We start from the raw sequence: 20,758 nt of genomic DNA, 5'->3' as shown, positions 1-20,758 counted from the left end.
GCAGGTGAGTCACTGCATTGTCACTCCCTTGCTGAACAATGGCTCTTGGTGGGTTGATTGACACCCTGCCCAGGTATTGGTGACTTTTCTTGCTGTTGCCCCTGGGAAGCTAATATCTGCCTGATTCCCCAATTTACAGCATGTTTTAGTGACCACCATACAACACAATCTCATAACTTCATATTGTGACAAAGTTCCTCCTCTACCTTGGTGGGTCTTGCACTTACTGGCGGATTTGCTCACCTTGGAGATTCTCAGCAGCCCTCAGCTTGGCTGTTTTCATGAACCCACAGTCCAGGTCGACTCCTCCTCTGTCTGACCAGGAGTTGGGAGGTTTGGGGGGAACCCGGGCCCGCTCTCTACTCCGGGTTCCAGCCCAGGGCCCTGTGGAATGCAGCTGTCTAGAGTGCCTCCTGGAACAGCTGTGTGACAGCTACAACTCCCTGGCCTCCCCCATGGCCTCCTCCCAACCCCTTCTTTATCCTCACCACAGGACCTTCCTCCTGGTGTCTGATAATGCTTGTACACCTCAGTCCTCCAACAGTCCGCATTCTCACTCTAGGTCCTAGTGCCTCTTGCTACCAGCTCCTTACACGCGCACCACAAACTGAAGTGAGCTCCTTTCTAAACCCAGGTGCCCTGATTAGCCTGCCTTAATTGATTCTAGCAGCTTCTTGATTGTCTGCAGGTGTTCTAATCAGCCTGTCTGTCTTGTCTCCAGAAGGTTCCTGATTGTTCTGGAACCTTCCCTGTTACCTTACCAAGGGAAAAGGGACCTACTTAACCTGGGGCTAATATATCTGCCTTCTATTACTCTCCTGTAGCCACCCGGCCCGACCCTGTCACAATATGCATGAATGACACACATCTATGGACAGAGAAATGACTTCCAGCAGATCATAACCTTTCCTCTGAGACCTTACAAGGCCTGCTTTATACATAAGATCATGATTATTTGAAAATGAGGACTATGGGGGTTACAGCACGCTCCCCCAAGATATAGAATGTCACAGTGGGTTATTGTGACATTTTATGAACTGGCACGTATCTTTTGCATTTGATCTTACAATTGGGGTTAAGTATTTAGGTCCATTAAGCACAATAGACAAGAGGGGCCTGTACTGATACTGTGTGTGGAGGGACGTCTCTGAAGGCCTTTGGGGAAGATCTTCTTCCTTGTGAGAGTTGGTTTTTCTGTCATGGACCTTTCTGCCCCTGCAGATACGGGAGAGGAATCTCTCCAAGGGAGCAGGAGCCATGGGGGCTCTGGCTGCCTGGGAGCTGGGCAGGCTGCAGTGAGGAGCAAATGCAGAGACCCCTGCAGTCTCCTGTTCTTTCCCTGTATCTAGATCTTTGAATACAGCTTGGGGGACAAGCTGTGGGCTAGGGGTTTCTTACGCCGAACACTCTGTCCTCCTCATGCAGCCATCCCTGATGACCTCCGAAGCCCCATCAGGATTGAGAGAGAGGAGCAGCGCAACTTGCATTTCTTCCCCCCAGAGTATGGCCGTAAGTTCAGATCCCCTCTGCAGCAGAGGGCAGAGGGGTAGCATGGAGTAGGTATTGGGGAGGGGCATGGGACAGGTGTGTAGGGTGAAAAAGGGGACCACGGGGCAGATTCATGGCGGAGGGGGAAATGGGGAAGATGTGGGAGGCATGCTGATGCATGGGGCAGGGGTATGTGTGTGTGTGTGGGGCACAGGGCAGGTGTGTATTGGGGTGTTCCCAGCAGTGGTGGTGGCTTGGAACACCAGTCTGGTTTGTTTCTGGTTTGGTTTTGCAGATGTAGCTGATGGGACAGCTGTGGACATTTTCTCCTTTGGAATGTGCGCCCTGGAGGTAAGGAGCCAGAAGACCCCCCCTACAGATCCCAGGAACTCCCCGAAGGGTTGTCTAGTCCTCCCTTGCTTGGGGCAGAGTGAATTCATTCCCCTGACCCTTCAGGAAGAAGGGGATCTCAGCTCAGTCCAGGAGCTCCCTGTCGAATGGAGTCTGGGTGCCCTCCACTTGCCCCTGTGAGGGCAGCTCTGTGCCCTCTCTTCTCTGATGAAGGCTCTGTGGACCTGCCATCCCCCGTGGCTGTGATGGAGGCTCTGCTCCTGGGGTGACCATTTCCTGCTGTCCCGGCTACCCGCCCTGGGGAGCGGTGGGAGAACTGGCCCCACCCACTTATGACTCCCCTTCTCAGAGTGAGACGCCTCCCTCAGCCATCTCTGTCCAGACTGAGGCCCTGCCTGGCCCGAGGGCACGGTTGATACTGGTCTTACCCCTTAGGGCCTGTTACACACATGGGTGTGAGGTTTCCCTTGGCCAGTGGGAGAAGCTGCTCACCAGGGGGACTTGCACTGCTGCACCCACCAGGGGATGTACCCAGGGAGTGGCTGTCCACTGCAACCTGTACTGGTGAGCTCGGGGCCCCAGGGAGCAGGGCTGCAAATGCCTCCCACTGCAGCCCCACCCCCTGACCCCGGCCCCACAAACCAGCTTCAGGAACAGATCGAGCGCGTCATCCTCCCCACAATGGGGTGGAGAGAGGACCCGGAGCCCTGACTGGAAATAGTATTATGGGGTCGCTGTGTTAGTCTGTAGCCACAGAAACAACCAGGAGTCCGGTGGCACCGTTAAGACTAACAGATTTATTTGGGCATAAGCTTTCGTGGGTAAAACCCCACTTCTTCAGATGCATGGAGTGAAAATTACAGATGCAGGCACAGATATACGGACACATGAAGAGAAGGGAGTTATCCTACAAGTGGAGAACCAGTATTGACAGGGCCAATTCGGTCAGGGTGGATGTGGTCCACTCCCAATAATTGATGAGGAGGTGTCAATACCAAGAGAGGGAAAATTGTGTTTGTAGTGAGCCAGCCACGCCCAGTCCCTGGTCAAGCCCAAATTGATGGTGTTAAGTCTGCAAATGAATTGTAGCTCTGCAGTTTCTCTCTGAAGTCTGTTTTTGAAGTTTTTTTGTTGAAGGATGGCTACTTTTCAATCTGCTATTGAATGTCCAGGGAGATTGAAGTGTTCTCCGACTGGCTTTTGTATGTTACCATTCCTGATGTCTGATTTGTCCCCATTTATTCTTTTGCATAGAGACTGTCCGGTTTGGCCAATGTACGTGGCAGAGGGGCATTGCTGGCACATGATGGCATCTTCACATTAGTAGACGTGCAGGTGAACGAGCCCCTGCTGGTGTGGCTGATGTGGTTGGGTCCTCTGATGGTGTCACTAGAGTAGATATGGGGACAGAGTAGGCAACGGTGTTTGTTATAGGGATTTGTTCCTGGGTTAGTGTTTCTGTGGTGTGGTATTTGGTTGCTGGTGAGTATTTGCTTCAGGTTGGGGGGCTGCCTGTAAGGGAGGACTGGCCTGTCTCCCAAGGACTGTGAGAGTGAGTGATCATTTTCCAGAATAGGTTGTAGATCGTTGATAATGTGTTGGAGAGGTTTTAGCTGGGGGCAGTATGTGATGGCCAGTGGTGTTCTGTTATTTTCCTTGTTGGGCCTGACTTGTAGTAGGTTACTTCTGGGTGCCCATCTCGTTCTGTCAATCTGTTTCCTCACTTCCCCAGGTAGGTATTGTAGTTGTAAGAATGCTTGATAGAGATCTTGTAGGTGTTTATCTCTGTCTGAGGGATTGGAGCAAATGCGGTTGTATCGTAGAGCTTGGCTGTAGACAATGGATCATGTGATGTGTCCTGGATGAAAGCTGGAGGCATGTAGGTAAGTAGAGCGGTCAGTAGGTTTCTGGTATAGGGTGGTGTTTATGTGACTATCACTTATTTGCACTGTGGTCCAGTCTGAGGTTGATGGTGTGGTGGAAATTGTTGAAATCCCGGTGGAATTCCTCAAGGGCTTCTTTTCCATGGGTCCAGATGATGAAGATGTCATCAATGTAGCGCAAGTAGAGTAGGGGCGTTAGGGGACGAGAGCTGAGGAAGCGTTGTTCTAAGTCAGCCATAAAAACGTTGGCATACTGTGGGGCCCTGCGGGTACCCATAGCAGTGCCGCTGATCTGAAGGGATACATTGTCCCCAAATGTGAAATAGTTATGGGTGAGGACAAAGTCACAAAGTTCAGCCACCAGGTTTGCCGTGACATTATCGGGGATGCTGTTCCTGACGGCTTGTAGTCCATCTTTGTGTGGAATGTTGGTGCAGAGGGCTTCTACATCCACAGTGGCCAGGATGGTGTTATCAGGAAGATCACCGATGCATTGTAGTTGCCTCAGGAAGTCTGTGGTGTCTCGAAGATAGCTGGGAGTGCTGGGAGTGTGGGGTCTGAAGAGAGAGTCCAAATAGCCAGATAATCCTGCTGTCAGGGTGCCAATGCCTGAGATGATGGGGCGCCCAGGGTTTCCAGGTTTATGGATCCTGGGTAGCAGACAGAATACACCTGGTCGGGGCTCTGGGAGTGTGTCTGTGTAGATTTGTTCCCGTGCTGTAGCAGGGAGTTTCTTGAGCAGATGGTGTAGTTTCTTTTGGTACTCCTCAGTGAGATTGGAGGATAGTGGCCTGTAGAATGTGGTGTTGGAGAGCTGCCTGGCAGCCTCCTGTTCATAATCCGACCTGTTCATTATGACTACAGCTTGTGTGGAGCTAGGGGGAACCCAGACTTCCAGCCTGAGAGACCGTCACTGACCTGGCCTGACACCTGTTCCCATCCCACCAGAGGGGCACCAGAGCACCGTCCTCCTGCCCTGAGAATGTCTTGAGTAGGAGCTCCCTTGTGAGAGCAGAGGGGCTGCGGCTTGGCCAGTCTGGCTGGGGATCCGTGTTGGGGCGGGGGCTAAGCTCTGATCTCCCCGGCAGATGGCGGTGCTGGAGATCCAGCCCAATGGGGACAGCCGAGTCTCAGAGGAGGCGATTGCTCGGGCAAGGCACTCCTTGGATGATCCCAACATGCGGGTGAGCAAGGCGGGCTGAGCCCCACCAGGGAACACCAAGGACATTGCAAAGAGTCCTGGCCACAACGCCCCACACGCTGATGGGCTCAGGGCTCCCCCCAGTCACCTGTTATGGGGCTTGGGGCTCCCCAACCCTCCATCTTACACATACAGGACTTGGGGCTCCCCCCACTTCAGTTTCCTTCTCAGGCTCTGCAGAGCTTGGGAATCCCCCACATGCCCTCGCAGTCCAAATCTCCCTCTCAGGAACTATGGGGCTCCCAATCCCCACTGCAGTCTCCTTCTAAGGGTCCATGGGGCTCAGGTCCCCCCATTGCCCCAATCTCCCTACAGCCCAACCCTCTGAATGGAGGGAGATTATATATAGAGTCCCCAAGCTCGGTGCGGCAGGTCCTGAAGGCTAGGAGAGAGATGCTGGAGACCAACTTTAGGATGCTAGATAAGAGATTAAAGCCCAGGACCTGAAATGCTTCCAGTTCCACGCACAGGGCCATTAGGCAGGCAGAACTGCAGGGTCTCAATGCACGGATGAGACATTGGTGCAGGGAGGAGGGTTTTAGGTTTATTAGGAACTGGGGAACGTTTTGGGAAAGGAGGAGCTTATACAGGAAGGATGGGCTCCACGTAAACCAAAATGGAACCAGATTGCTGGCACGTAAAATTAAAAAGGTTGGAGAGGATGTTTTAAATTAAGGACAGGAGGAAAGCTGATAGGCGCAGAGGAGCATGCAGTTCAAGCAGAGACATCTCTTAGGGATGAGTTTATCAAAGGGGAAACTCTGTATCCTAGAAAAGAGTATAGGAAAGAAGTTGGTAAAGTCCAGGCAGGAGCTAGTGAGGAACAGTCAAACATACAAGTATCACATTTAAATGTAACACATGAATATTGACAAAATATATAAATGGTAGAAGTCTAAATACTAAGATGGGTGAACTAAAGTGCCTGGTATTAAATGAGAATATTGATACAAAAGCCATCACAGAAACTTGGTGGAATGAGGATAATCAATGGAACATATTTCAGAGTAACAGCCGTGTTAGTCCGTATCCGCAAAAAGAACAGGAGGACTTGTGGCACCTCAGAGACTAACAAATGTATTTGAGCATAAGCTTTCATGGGCTAAAACCCACTTCATTGGACATAGAATCGCAGGACTGGAAGGGACCTCGAGAGGTCATCTAGTCCAGTCCCCCACAGTCATGGCAGGATTAAGTATTATCTAGACCATCCCTGACAGGCGTCTGTCTAACCTGCTTTTAAAAACCTCCCATGATGGAGATTCCCTAAGCTCCCTGGGCAATTTATTCCAGTGCTTAACTTCCCTGACAGTTAGAAAGTTTTTCATAATGTCCAACCTTGCTGCATTTAAGCTCATTGTTTCTTGTCCTATTCTCAGAGGTTAAGGAGAACAATTTTTTCTCCCTCCTCCGTATATCAACCTTTTATGTACTTGAAAACTGTTCTCATGTCCCCTCTCGGTCTTCTTTTCTCCAGACTAAACAAACCCAATTTTTTCAGTGTTCCGTCATAGGTCATGTTTTCTAGACCTGTGGTCATTTTTGTTTCTTCTCTGGATTTTTTCCAGTTTGGCCACATCTTTCCTGAAATATGGTGCCCAGAACTGGACACAATATTCCAGTTGAGCACGGTAATACCAGGGTACAAAATATACAGGAATGACAGAGTAGGTTGTGCTGGTGGGGGCGTGGAGAAAGCATGGAGTCAAATTAGTAAAAATCTTTAGTGAATCAAACTATACCATAGAATCTCAATGGATAGAAATTCCGTGTTTGAATAATAAGAGTATAGCAGAAGGAATATACTACTGACTACGTGGCCAGAATGGTGAGGGTGATTGTGAAATGCTCAGGGAGATCAGAAAGTCTACAAAGGGAGAAAATGCAATAATAATAATAATAATAATAATTAATTAATAAATCATCCTCAAATTGATTGGGTACATGTCACCTCAGGATGGGATGCAAAAATAAATTTTCTAGACAGCATAAATTACTACTTCTTGAAGCAGCTTGTCCTGGAACCCACAAGGGGAGAGGCAATTCTTGATTTAATCCTAAATAGATCAAAGATGTGGTCCAAGAGGTGAATATAGCTGAAGTGCTTGGTAATAGCAACCATAACATAATTAAATTGAACATCCTTGGAGGGTGGGGGAAATGCCAAAGAAACCCACTACGGTAGCATTAACTTCAAAAAGGAGAACCATACAAAAGTGAGGAGGCTAGTTACATGGAGATTAAAAGGAAGAGTCACAAGGGTGAAATGCCTGCAAACTGCATGGAGATTATTTAAAACACATAATAGAAGCTCAAACTAAATGTGTACCCCAAATAAAAACAGTAAGAGGACCAAAAAATGCCACCATGGCTAAACAGCAGAGTAAAAGAGGCAGTTAGAGGTAAAAGGGCATCCTTCAAAAATTGTAAGTCAAATCCTAGTGAGGAAGATAGAAAGGAGCAGAAACTCTGTCAAGGCAAGTATAAAAGTATATAAAGCAGGCCAAGAAAGAATGTGAAGAGCAACTAGCTAAGGACACAAAAATTAACAGCAATTTTTTTTAAATACATCAGAAGCAGGAAGCATGCCTAGCAGTCAGTGGAGCCACTGGACAATTGAGGAGCTAAAAATGCACTCAGAAAAGATAAGGTCATTGTGGAGAAGCTAAGTGAATTTTTTTCATTGGTCTTCACTGCAGAGGATATGGGGGAAATCCCCACACCTGAGCCATTCTTTTTAGGTGGCCAGTCTGAGGAACTATCCCAGATTGAGGTCTCAATAGAAGAGGTTTGGGAGCAAATTGACTTATTACTGTTTAATTTATCATCAGAACCAGATGGGATTCATCCAAGAGTTCTGCAGGAACTCTGATATGAAACTGCAGAACTTACTAACGGTGGGGTGTAACCGATCACTTAAATCAGCCTCTGGACCAGGTGACTGGAGGGCAGCTACTGTGAAGCCAATTTTTAAAAAAAGGCTCCTGGGAATTAGAGGCCAGTAAGCCTGACTTCAGTACCAGGTAACTGCTTGAAACTATAGTAAAGAACAGAATTATTAGAGGTGTAGATAAACACAGTATGTTGGGAAAGAGCCAGCTTTTCCCGGCTTTTGTAAAGGGAAATCCTGCCTCACCAATTTATTAGAATTCTTTGGGGGTTTCAACACACATGTGGACAAGTGGATATAGTGTATTTGGACTTTCAGAAAGCCTCTGACAAGGTCCCTCACCAAAGGCTCCTAAGCAAAGCAAGGGATAAGAGGGAAGGTCCTCTCATGGATCAGTAATGGGTTGAAAGATAGGAAACAGGGTAGGAATGAATGGTTAGTTTTCAAAATGGAGAGAGGTAAATACCAGGGTTCCCCAAGGATCTATACTGGGACCAGTGCTGTTCAACATATTCATAAATGATCTGAAAAAAGGGGGTGAACAGTGAGGTGATAAAGTTTGCAGATGATACAGAACGACTCAAGATAGTTAAGTCCAAAGCTGAATGTGAAGAATTACAAAGGGATCTCACAAAAGGGATACTCAGGAACTGGGCAACAAAATGGCAGATGAAATTCAGTGTTGATAGGTGCAAAGTAACGCACATTGGAAAACATCATCCCAACTATACGTATAAAATGATGAGGTCGAAATTAGCTGTTACCCCTCAAGAAAGAGATCTTGCAGTCATTGTGGATAGTTCTCTGAAAACATCCACGCAATGTGCAGCATAGGGTGACCAGATAGCATATGTGAAAAATCCGGACTGGGCTGGGGGGTAATAGGCATCTATATAAGAAAAAGCCCAGACTATCAGGACTGTCCCTATAAAATCGGGACATCTGGTCACCCTAGTGCAGCGGCAGTCAAAAAAGTGAAAAGAATATTAGGAACCATTAGGAAAGGGATAGATAATAAGACAGAAAATATCATAATTGGGGGAGGGATAGCTCAGTGGTTTGAGCATTGGCCTGCTAAACCCAGGGTTGTGAGTTCAATCCTTGAGGGGGCCATTTAGAGATCTGGGGCAAAAACTGGGGCTTGGTCCTGCTTTGAGCAGGGGTTGGACGAGATGACCTCCTGAGGTTCCTTCCAACCCTGATCTTCTATGGTTCTATGATAATGCCACTATATAAATTCATGGTACACCCACACCTTGAATACTGCGTGCATTCTGGTTGCCCCATCTCAAGAAAGATATATTAGAATGGGAAAAAGTGCAGACAATGACAGGGGTATGAAACAGCTTCTGCAGAAGGAGAGAGTTGAAAGACTGGGACTTCAATTTTAAAAAGGAGACAATTAACAGGGGATGTGACAGAGGGTCTATCAATCATGACTGCTGGTGAGAAAGTGACCAGGGCAGTGTGATTTACCCCTTCACAGAACACAAGAGCCAGGGGTCACCCAGCGACATGAGCAGGCAGCAGGTTTAAAACAAACCAACAGAAGCATTGCTTCACGCAGCGCCGAGCCACCCCGTGGAGCTCAGTTCAAGGTGGTGTTTTTGATCGGCTTTTATTGACACCTGTTCAGTACAAAGCTCTTTGTGAGCGATTCAGATGCTCCTCCACCTAGGGCTGAGAGCTCCTGCTCCTGCTCTTCCCCGCAGGTCTCCAGCAGAAACGGGAGGTAGGACCTGCCATTCCTGACTTCCCTATGGTGATAAAGCAGCAGAGAAGTTTCTGGGGAGAGGGGAGCTGGAGAGGGGCAGAGCAGGGAGGTCATAGAGTGCCGCCGAGCAGAGCGCCTCCGCAGCCTTTCTTTTCCACCGAGGAGCAGGAAAGGGCGCGCGTCCAGCCTTTCCCCTCTGCAGGCCACCATTAAGCGTTTCCAGCTCCCCCGTCCAGCTGTGTCTTGAATCCTCCTCTCGTCCCAACCCCAGGATGTCTCCCAGCCTGTGAGCGCAGAGGAAGGGCTCTCAGGTGCTGATTCTGACGGGCTGTTAGACACCCCCCGCCCACTCTTTTCGCAGTCTGCTTGCTGAATTTCCCCTGCATCCTCCACCTGCACATTGCGCAGCAGCACCAGGAGCCAGCGCTCCTGGGAGCCCAGACTCCTGTTGCAATAGGGCCCCCAGGAACATCGTCACCTTAAGGTGGTACCACGAATCCCACGATCATTGCACCAAAGTCTGCGCACTCTACAGCCCTCTGGTGTCGCTGCCAACTGGCACGAGGCTCCTGGAGCCCTCAGAGGACGGGCATGCGTTGCCTCTCCTGGGCCGCTGTGGTGGGGCTGCAGCGGGGGGAGATCTCTGCATTGCCGCGGACTCATGCCCCCCCCGTTTTGCCCCTCAGGACTTCATTCTGGGGTGCCTGCTCCTCAACCCGGACAAGCGGCCAACAGCCCATAACCTGCTCTTCCACCAGGTGCTCTTTGAGGTCCACTCCCTCAAACTGCTGGCAGCGCACTGCTTCATCAACGGCCAATGTGAGTGAGCGGGGACGAGGAACGGGGACGCTCAGCCGCAGCACCCTGGCACTCAGCTGAGTCTTGAGCAGAGCGGTACCAGATGCAGCCACCCAAATCCCTGCCCCAGCGCAGCCGAGGGCATGGGAGAGGCTCTCTGGGCCCCTCCTTGGGGAAGGGGCAGTCTCTGGCCCCTACCTGCGGGGAGAGTTTGTGCCGTGCTCCCAGCTGACAGGTTCTTCTCTTGCCTTTGCTGTAGACCTGATGCCGGAGAACGTGGTGGAGGAGAAGACGAAGGAGCTGGACCTGAACATGGTGATGGCGGAGATCCGGCGAGAGGGGCTGCCTGCAGTGCAGTGGAGGTGAGACCCCTGGGGAGGGGGATCTTGGGGCAGCAGCAGCAGCGGGGAGTGTGGATGGGCAGGAAACCCTGCAACCTCCACACCCAGCAACCATGGCTTGGTGCTCCTAGTGTCACTGCCCCACCTCTCCCCCAGCCCCTCTTTCTGCCCCTCCTTGCCCCACTGTCCCCAGTAACCTCTCCACTCCTGTTTCTCTTCCAGATACTCAGAAGTCTCCTTCCTGGAGCTAGATAAGTTCCTGGAGGACGTCAGGTGAGCTGGGGTTGGCTGAGGGATCCGTGGGACACCACCCAGGCCTGTTCAGACGCTCCTTGTGTGGATAACATGCTGCCAGCGAGGCTTGGACAGACAGGGCCTCAGCTCAGGCTCCCTAGTGCAAGCACCAGTGGGGTGGCTGGTTTCGTTCAGTCCTGACCCCTGGATGCCAGACAATGCCTCGTCCCTGGGCTGCATGGAGCTGCCAGCCTCTCGAACACTGCAGGGAAGCTTTTGCAGAAATGTTTCCTTTCTGCTGAGTGGTTTCTGGGTCAGTTCCTGATTTGTCCCCCTCCCCATGGTCGACCCGAGCTGGCTGCTGTTCTGTCCACGGCCCCTGGACTGCGGGGGCCCCCAAGGCTAAAGCCCTGGGCTGCCGTAGGGCAGCCATGTCTGGAGTGAGGGGGAAGGGCTTGTGCCCTGCTGCCTCCCCCACATCAACAGGGCCCGGCTTCTCCTCTCCCTGCAGAGCACAGCTCCCCCGGGGCCATGACCCCTCCCTCGCCCCTTGCTAGCTGGGCCTGGGCATGGCTTGTTCCGCCTGACCTGTCTCTCTGTGGCAGGAACGGGATCTATCCCCTGATGAACTTCGCGGCCACCAGGCCCCTGCTGCTCCCGCGTGCGCTCTCCCAGCCTCAGGAGGACCCCCAGAAAGCCAAGACCCCCACCCCGGAGCCCTTCGATGTGGAGACGAGGAAGGTAAGGGCAAAAGTGGGACCATTTCAAATGCCACCCTGGGGACAGCACCCCCTGCTGGAACTAGGCAGACAGTGCCCTTTTCTGCTACGCTCTTGCCCTGTGGACTCCCCTCCCACTGGTCTGGCGCGGTCCCCCAGCCCAGCTGCAAGGTCTCCAGCCGGCAAGGGAGAGACGTTTCCAGTGCCCACAGTGAGTGCTGTGGGCTCCCCACTTGGGATCGAGCTAATGCACTTTGTTCTCAGCCTTGACCCATCAGAGCAGCCAGGCTGGGGCTGGGGCTGGGGCTGGTCTCCGGTACATTTCCCAGGAGGTCCACAGACAGCACTAAAGCCCAGGGCATGATGGGAGGTAGGGATTGATTATTGTTTGATACTGACTTTACAGTGAGACCCCAGCTGAGATCAGGCCCCTGTTGTGCAGGGTGCTGCACAGAAAGGGAGAAAAATCCCTGCCCCACATGGCTTATGCTCCAGTGGAAGGTACAGTCTTGCCAACTGGGCAGAGCAAACAGTTGAAGGGAGAAGGGGAGTGGGGCAAGCATGAGTGGATGCATGGTTACAGACACTCTCTTTCTTACTCCTCTCTATTCTTTGTATTACGGTAGCTCTGGATCCAGGACCCTGCTGTACTGGGTGCTGTAGAAATGTGTAACAGAGACAGCCCCTGCCCCAGAACACTTACAGGCCAAGTGTAAGACTGTAGACAGTAGGTGGATATAACAGGCAGAGCAGGCACAAGGAAACAGTGAGACTATACGGGTCAGGATGAAAAGCAGAGGTCACAGCGCACCAGCTGCCTAAGCAGTGCTAAGGTTTTTGTGGGCCTGGCAGCAGGGGGAGTGCTAAGGAGGGATTTGAAAGAGGACAATGAGGTGGCTTTGCAGAGGTGTTTTGGGGAGCTTCTCTCATGCACAGTGGGTGTAATGAGAGATGGCTTGTGGGGAAATTGCTAAAATGGGCAATCAAGACTGGCATCATTTCCTGAATGAATGAAGGAGTCGACATGTCTATGGCACATGAAAAAGATGGGGCAAGTGGGGATAGGCCATCAAAGACTCTACAGCAGGGGTGGGCCACATCTGGCTATGGAAATTATATTGCGGGCCCCCTCATGAAATTGGGGGTTGGGGTGTGGGAGGGGGTGAGGGCTCTGGCTGGGAGGGCAGGCTCTGGGGTGGAGCCAGAAATGAAGAGTTCAGGATGTGGGAGGGGGCTTCGGGCTGGGGCAGGGGGTTGGGGTGCAGGGGTGGGGGTGAGGGCTCTGGGATGGGGCTGGGGATGAGGGGTTGGGGTGCAGGGGTGGGGGTGAGGGCTCTGGCTGGGGGTGCGGGCTCTGGGATGGGGCTGGAGATGAGGGGTTGGGGGTGCAGGAGGGTGCTCCGGGCTGGGACCAAGGGGTTTGGAGGGCAGGAGGGGGATCAGGGCTGGGGCACGGGCAGGGGGTTGGGGCATGGGAGGGGTCAGGGGGTGCAGGCTCTGGGCGGCGCTTACCTCAAGCAGCTCCCAGAAGCAGCGGCACATCCGCCCTCCAGCTCCTATGCGGAGGCGCAGCCAGGCAGCTCTGTGCACGGCTCCGTCCGCAGGTGCCACCCCTGCAGCTCCCATTGGCCATGGTTCCCGGCCACATGCACTATATGTGCCTTCACTGCAGAGCGGCGGGGGTGGTGCTTGGGGCAGGGCTGTGGGCAGTGTGTGGAGCCCCCTGCCTGCCCCTACACGTAGGAGCTGGAGGGGGGACGTGCTGTTGCTTCTGGGAGCCGTGCAGAGGCATGGCACGCGTGGGGCGGGGAAAGCCCCCAACCTCGCTCCCTGGCTGAAGCGCTGGAGCAGGACAAGCCCCGAACCCTGCTCCCTGGCAGGAGCTTGAGGGCCTGATTAGAATGTCTGAAGACCCGGATGCGGCCCCCAGGCCGTAGTTTGCCCACCGCTGCTCTGCAGTGAAGGCACAGATAGTGCATGTCTTTGAAGTGGAAGAGGCACTAGCAGAGGGACACAAAGCGGGGAATCAAAACGAGAAGCCGGGAAGAGGACTTCTGTGCTTATTGTTTGTAAAGCCGTCCTGCCTACGAGCCACTGAGAACAGCGTTAGGCATGGGACAAACACAGACCAGAGAGAGGGCCTGGCCTCAAAGAGCTGACAATCTAAGTAGCCGTGTTTTTAAGGGCTACAAGTGAGTCTAGACGGCATCTGTCAAGGCCAGAGAAGAGGAGGTGGCAGGTAAGTGAGATGATGAGGGCCTGGATGAGAGATTTAGCTGTGTGGGCAGAGATTAGAGGCCTCCGCCTCCTCTTCTATGTGGAGTTCAGCCACCAGGGGATAGCCTCTGTCCTGAGGGAGGCCAGACATTGTACACCAGACTCCAGTTGTCAGGTTGGGCACTCTTCTACCACAGGTTATTGTCTGCGATGTTGCCCCAGGGACACGGCATGGGGAGGAAACCAGGCCAAGCCGATGCACGGTCTGGTCTGGACCTTTGGTCTGACCCAGTATGGCCCTTCTTACGGCCGCGGCACCTGTGAACGACCCAGAGAGTAGTCTACTGAGCCTGCTCTAGTGTCTATGGACAAGGAGGCAGGTTCACTCATGGATTCCTGAATTTATTTAGGCCCGGCCTACACTAGGAAAGTATAACCGTTGCTGAGGGATGTGAAAAAATCTACCCCTGAGCGATGCAATTAAACCGACCTACCTCCTGGTGTGGACAGCGCTAGGTGACCGGGAGAATTCTGCCGTCAGCCTAGCTACTGCCTCTCTGGGAGATAGAGTTCCCTTGGCATAGCTCGTGTCTACACTGAAGCCCTACAGCGGCGCAACTGCACCACTGCTGTGTTGCATGTGTAGACAAGCCCCTAGGGCGTCAGACTCTTTCCCACAGATGCTTCCATTGTGTAAGAACATAGTTTTCAGCTCCTTGGCGGCATGGACCATCCATGCATGCCAAAGGGCCAGTAGCGCTTTTGTCCCGGAGTGCACGAGCGGCCACAGCAAAGTGGGTCAAAGAGATCAGCCATCATGTCACACCCCAGTCAGGAGTGGGAGTCCGCCCCAAGTATAAGCTGGTGCTGAACGTTGTTTCCTGTCTGAGAATGGGGCATCGGGCAGCTGGAAAGGCCAGATCATAATGGTGTTTTGCAGAAAGAAGTGGCAGGATTAGAACCCGGCCTGGATGTGAGGATCTGAGGGAGGGCTGAGTGGAAGGTGACACCCATCTTACAGACATGAGTGACGGGGAGGATGGAAGTGTTGTCCACAGCGATTGAGAAAGGAGGCAGGAGAGGCGGGGATGGGGGGGAACGATTAAGAGCTTGGAACAATTTGTGGGTGGTGAGTCAATCGGAGTTTTAGGGCCTAAATAATTGCTGCTTTCACTAAGCGCTGGTTTCCTCCGCGCCCCAGGGGTGCTCAACCCCCTGCTCCACCCCAGGTCCTGCCCCACCCGACCCCTTCCCCCAAGCCTCCACCTCTGCCTTGCCTCTTCCTGCCTCCGCTCCACCCCTTCCCCAAACCCTGCTCTGCCCCAGGCCTTACCTAGCCCCCACCTCCAACCCTCCTCTCCCCACCCCTGGCCCTGCCCCCACTCCACCCCTTCCCCCAAGTCCCCACCCCCACCTTTTCCCATCCCCACTCTGCCCCCACCCTGCCTCTTCCCGCCCGGTTCCACGCCCTCCCCCAAGTGCGCCCCATCCCCGCTCCTCCCCCTCCTGCATGCCACGGAACAGCTGATCTGTGGCAGGCAGAAGGCGCTGGGCGGGAGGAGGAGGAGCTGGTCAGCGTGGGGCCACCGGTGGGCAGGAGGCGCTGGGGGGTGGGAACGTGGCTGCCGGTGGGTGCTAAGCACCCACTAATTTTCTCCCGTGGGTGCTCCAGGGATGCAGCACCCACGGAGTCAGCACCTATAGCTGCTTTATAACAGTCAGGAGGGGACAAATGTGCCGGTGTCTCTGTGTTGACAGATATTGTATCGTTGTTCGCCTCTCCCCTCAACCTCTGGGGACCACTGGAACTGTGGGCTCCTTGGCCAGGCCCACAACCATGACTGGGTGTGTTTGTGCAGGGCCCAGCTCAGATGGACCCTGGGCTGGCCCAGTCTGGCAGTTCCTATGGGACAGAAATGGGGGAGGGAAGGGAAAAGGTTTTAGGTGGCAGATAGGCAGCTGGGGTTGTGGGATGTAAGTCAGAGGGGGGGAGTCAAGCTGCCTGGCCAGGGATACGGCCGAGCTGAAGGAGGGGAGACTGCATGTGCCCCAGTGCTGCTCCCAGGCTGATGTTTGTCTTGGTCTCTCCTAGGTAGTGCAGATGCAGTGCAGCATGGAGATGAATGAAGAGAAGGCCCAGTGGCATGTAAGCCATGAGCCCAGCACTGGGCCAGTACCAGAGCTTGACCCTCTTGGTCTGTCCTTCCCCTTGTCCCTAGAACAAAGGTCGGTAGGACGTTTGTTACAGCAGCAGGCAGGGGTCCACGGTGTGGGGTGGTGCAGAAACAGTCCCAGCTAGTGAGTTGCAGCAGGGTGCCCCAAAGAGCTCCCTATTTTTAGGAAGACAGCTGGGCCATGGGGTGTGAGGGGAGGGAGACAGCCACACAGATCAATGTTTCACAAACAGAGATGTTTGCTTTTGGCTTTGTAGCTCTATAAATGAACCCCAGCATATAAATTCGACTAACATTCTCCTGGGGGATCCTTGGAGGGATCCTGAGCCCTTTATCCTCTGCAGGGAACTCCCAGAGCACTCGCTGCAGCCTGGAGCGAGGCTGGAGAGGGAAAGACTTGGGATTGTTGCACTGGGTGGGGTGCCTCCGACCCTACCCTTCTCCCAGTGTAATGTACCATTTTAGCCGTGATAGAGGAAAGGGCACATTCATTCCAGGCAGGGCCTTCAAAGGGCACGTCTGACTGGCTGCCCGCTCCTCCGAGCAGCCTCTGGTGCTGGCTGAGCGAGCTGCACCTTTGTTTCCTAAGGAGGAGCTGATGCTCTTTTCTAATACGCTCTCTCTTCCTGCTGCAGCTCACGCTCTTGCTAACCCTGGAGGACAAGCTGCACCGACAGTTAAGCTATGACCTGCTGCCAAGTAAGTTTATTTATAATTACCATTACCTATGATTGATCTAGTAGTCGTGCTTGAGGGCCCTGAGCAGGGTTGGGCCCCCATGGCACAAGGCCACGCTCAGACTTACAGGAGGACGAGGTCCTTACTCCAAAGAGCTCACAGTCTGTTTACAACCTGGTTTCCTTTCCTCTCTGTACTGGAAGAGGCAGATTGAACCCTGCCAGCCAGGTGTAGGGTCCTGCCCACCTGAGCCCCCAGAGCAGTGGGTGTCCAGAGCTCACAGCCTCTGGGAGCATAGTGGAATGGCCATTAGGAAGGTTCACGTTATCCTGATTAGAATTTCACCCCTGCACCCCAATACTGTGACACCTGTCAAGAGAAGGGGAAGCAGTAGGTCGTTTCTCCCCTGAGACAGCAGCCTTTTTCTGCAGCTTTAGTAAAGGAAAGTCCATGGCTGAGTGAGCTGCCCTTGCAGGGTGTGGAAGTTCCTGGCCATTCATCCTGGCTCTGCTGCAGAGCCCAGAGGTGGTTCTCTTCAGAGCACGCCCAGTCCCAGCCTAACTCATGGGGAAGACAGGAGCCCTCTGGAGGAAAGTGCAGCCATCTTTATCTAGCACCCTGCAGTCAGAGGTCTTTACCCAGCCTCACAGACAGCCAAAAAGCCCAGGGCCAGGGATCTCCCTGCACAGGGCTTGGTATCATAAAAGGCCCTTTTTGGTTTCTGAGGCGAAATGAGCCAAGAATGTCAGAAGGGCGTTCTGCTGAGATGACTACACTTTGCCTGGTTTGGGAGTGGAACCTTGCAAAGCTCATTCCACCCGGCCCTTGGCGTGAGGCCCACTCAGTGCTCACCTACATGCTCTGTCTGCCCCATAATCACATGGGCTAGTGCTCAGCCAGCCCTAGGCTCACTCCATCTATGTTCCCAAAGCCAAATGCGTCAGCAAAAGCTTCCAGCTGGGCTGTGTGCCAGGAGCAGCGCTCTCTGGAGGGAATGCGAGCTGCACGAATTTCCTTTTCTCACAGTTAACCCTGTTTCTGCAGCTGACAGTTCCAAGGGCTTGGCCTCAGAGTTGGTGCACTACGGATTCATCCATGAGGTGAGCCTCCTCCCCTCTCCTTTAGAATCTGCATGACTCCCTCGGGCAGGGATCTGCTGCCAATACATTAACACAGGGCTCTCTAATTCTCCACAACACCCTAAGCCTCAGGGGCATGAGGGCTGCCGAGGGGGCGCACCTAGGCCTGGGGAGTCCACTCACTTACTGTCCCATTTAAAGAAGCTTTTTCTGATGACTGTGGCCAGGGTCAGACAGGGCCAGTTTATGGCTGCATGATGAACCCACTGCTTTTTACCATGGTGCCATTCTTTGCCTATCTGCTTCGCTCAGGCCTGGCCCCAGGCTGCTGCAATGACAGGAGTAGCCATACTGTCATGGCACAAGTCACACACTGAGTGGGACCAAATTTAAAAATGATTCTGAAGTATGAAACCAGAAAAGCTGCCTAGATCAAAGAGCCCAGATGAGACTCTCTGCCACCTCCTGCCTCCCCCAGAGAAGCATCCAAGCCTGCTGCTGCCCCAAAAAGCAGTCACTGGCCTACACTGCAGCTTTCTACCTGGCCAGAAGATGGAATTAGTTCCCGCACCACCAAACTTGTGCACAGCACATTTCTCTTCAGTGGCCCCAGAGCTAGGAAGGGTCCAGCTAGTTCAGCAGTCCAGAGCCAGGGGAATGCAGATGCTTCGAGTAGCAGAGCATCCTGGAGGAAGCCTGGCTAGGAGGAAGCGGACACACTTATTTTTGCCAAAAAACGGTGTCGCGTTTTGGCCATGAGTTGGGAATTTGGAAACCGTAAGTGAAGTCTGGGAGAATTCCTCAAGCTGAATCCTGACCCTACCCGAGCAGTTAGTCAGCTCCTTTGGCAAACAGCTTTCACTGCCGGGCACTTACAAGATGATGCATTTATACTTCGTTCCTGGACGGCCTCTTAAGCACATGGACCATATAGCACAGAGGTCATCTGCCAAAATGAACAGGGAAGACTTGGGAGAGAACAAGAGTCCCCGCCGATAGAGCATTTCTGGAAAATACATGGCTCCTGGTACAATCTGTTGATTCCAAAGTCAAACAATTTTCTGTTAAGAAGCAGAGAGAAATGTCTTTCACAAGCTGGAGATTTTGTGGGTGTCGAGGTGTGTGTGACCCTCCGCGGCAGGGAAATTAACCAACCCTTCCTTCGCTTGGGTAGGAGAATGTTACTATGCGGCTCCTGGCAAACTGATGACCCCTCTACAGCATCAGCTGCTCTGCCTATCTGACCTTTGCCTCTCTGGATCTCCACAGCCCTGCTCTTCTCCTTGCTAACACAGAGACATGAGAGGTGATGGTGAGGGTTAGACGTGGGGAGTGCTCTCAGCTACACCAAGCCTAATTAACCTGCTGATTCCTTTCTCCTAGGATGACTGTGAAATGCTGGCCAACTTCCTAGAAAATGCTTTCCATAAGCACCGGTCTCCTCCCTTGTGAGTCACCCCGATGAGTTCTGGGCAGACAGGTGCCCCCCAAAGGAGGATGGGAACTGTCCCAGGCCAGAAGGGGCTCTTGATCAGACTTTCTGCTGCAGAGGTGACCTCGCCATTTGTTCCTGTCTGTATCTCTACTGTCCATCTGGCCTGTGATTCAGAAAGACAATGGCAAGAAGAGAAAGAACCAGCAAACATGAGGCATTAGACATGCGTCATTGTTACCAGGAACCCGCCAAGAACGTGCTCTTTAGTCCCCACTTCTGAAGGAGCCAGGGCGAGCAGTGAGGTGGTTTAAGGAGTGGAGGATCATGCAGGAAGCTTCTGGCTGGCGGGTTTTTGAAGATGCAAAGCTGCTGCAAGAGCTCACAATCGGTAAATTTACCTCTGGGAGCAAGAAGCACCTTCACTGTGGGCCATCACTTCGCTTCCTCAGCTGGAAATGGTCACAGCAGGGAGTGAGTCGGGTTGGGGGGAGTGCAGGTTTGGGAGGATCTTGAGTAGTTTCTTGTCTGCCACATTCCACCCCTTTTCCAGGCCTGATTCCTCCTGCTCTGCTGGGTTCTCCCAGGGCAAAGGAGCCATTGCAATGCCTTATAAGAACTGGACTCCCTCTGCTAGGCTGAGGAGAGGACATTGTGAGCTTGACTGACATGGCATGGGAAGAAATTGCAGGAATCCAGAACCATCAGGTGGTTCATAAAATATGGAAAAACAGAAGAACCCCTGGTGCTGAGCACAGCCTCTGTCATTTCAGAGTTTGTCTCTTAGCCTTCCAAAATTTTGCTATGTCGTAGGGAAAAGCCTCGATGTCTCTTCCTTCCATTTCTCCTGTGGAATTTCCATCATTAGATGGGAGAATGGGGGCAAATATAGCTGCTGCTTTGTCAGGTTCAAGATTGGAATATTATGCAAATAGGAATTGTGTATCAAAAGCTGTGCCATGCTGCTCTGCCTGCACCTCGCTGCTCTGAGTGTACAGTTCACACTGTGCCATACGGGCCATGCTGACTTTTTTACACCGTGCCTGATTCCCTGTCTAGTACTGGCTGCGTATGCTTTGCCACGCAGTGCAGACTGTACCCTGGTGTGCTGGGCTTGCCATGCTAAGCTGCTTTGCCACGCTGTCCTGGCTGTTTAATTACGTGAGTTTTCCAAGCGCTGATATTGTGCTAACTTTGTGGACACTGACGTTTCAATAAATGGATTGAAAAGAACAAACTCCATTGCGAAACATGATGACTGAGTGACCCATTCAGAGTCGTTGTGGATTGTCTGCTCTCCCCATTACACAAAGAAGGGGTAAGGTAGCTTCCTCTATGTTCCAAGTGGCTTATCCAGAACGTCAGGTACACTGAAACGCTGAACAAATTAGATGGAGAAACTTTCTCTGGACGCTTAGTTCAGCTGGGCTTCTCACTCTTTCCACTTAAGCCAGGGCAAGTCTGGGCTTGAGTCTATGGAAATGCTGAAAGCTTTCTTTGTGCGGTGCCTACTTCATATCCCTGATGGAGCAATTAGCTTTAGTTCAGCCCCTAGGTTT

At 52.6% G+C, this 20,758-nt stretch overlaps 1 protein-coding gene across 10 annotated transcripts in view; it reads left to right on the top strand.

Annotated features, from left to right (window-relative positions):
• NRBP2 (nuclear receptor binding protein 2) overlaps positions 1-20,436 on the top strand; it is a 64,066-nt gene extending 43,630 nt beyond the window's left edge. For 2 of the 10 annotated variants that reach the window (XM_073329760.1, XM_073329757.1), the window contains 11 exons: positions 1,426-1,509; positions 1,784-1,839; positions 4,811-4,906; positions 10,214-10,346; positions 10,585-10,687; positions 10,889-10,939; positions 11,506-11,641; positions 15,929-15,982; positions 16,646-16,709; positions 17,733-17,788; positions 19,151-20,436. In XM_073329760.1, the coding sequence (XP_073185861.1) occupies positions 1,426-1,509; positions 1,784-1,839; positions 4,811-4,906; positions 10,214-10,346; positions 10,585-10,687; positions 10,889-10,939; positions 11,506-11,641; positions 15,929-15,982; positions 16,646-16,709; positions 17,733-17,788; positions 19,151-19,219 (902 nt within the window). In that variant the 3' untranslated portion in view covers positions 19,220-20,436. Of the gene's footprint in view, positions 1-1,425; positions 1,510-1,783; positions 1,840-4,810; positions 4,907-10,213; positions 10,347-10,584; positions 10,688-10,888; positions 10,940-11,505; positions 11,642-15,928; positions 15,983-16,645; positions 16,710-17,714; positions 17,789-18,941; positions 19,074-19,150 lie in introns of those variants that run through there. The other 8 variants (XM_073329758.1, XM_073329756.1, XM_073329759.1 and 5 more) reach the window with 7 other exon arrangements.
• Positions 20,437-20,758: the final 322 nt, after the last annotated feature.

The sequence above is a fragment of the Lepidochelys kempii genome, chromosome 2 (genome assembly GCF_965140265.1).
Source record: "Lepidochelys kempii isolate rLepKem1 chromosome 2, rLepKem1.hap2, whole genome shotgun sequence".
In the NCBI taxonomy this organism is placed as follows: Eukaryota; Metazoa; Chordata; order Testudines; family Cheloniidae; genus Lepidochelys; species Lepidochelys kempii.
Note: the sequence above shows the minus strand (reverse complement) of the source record. Positions and strands in the feature narration are given on the sequence as shown.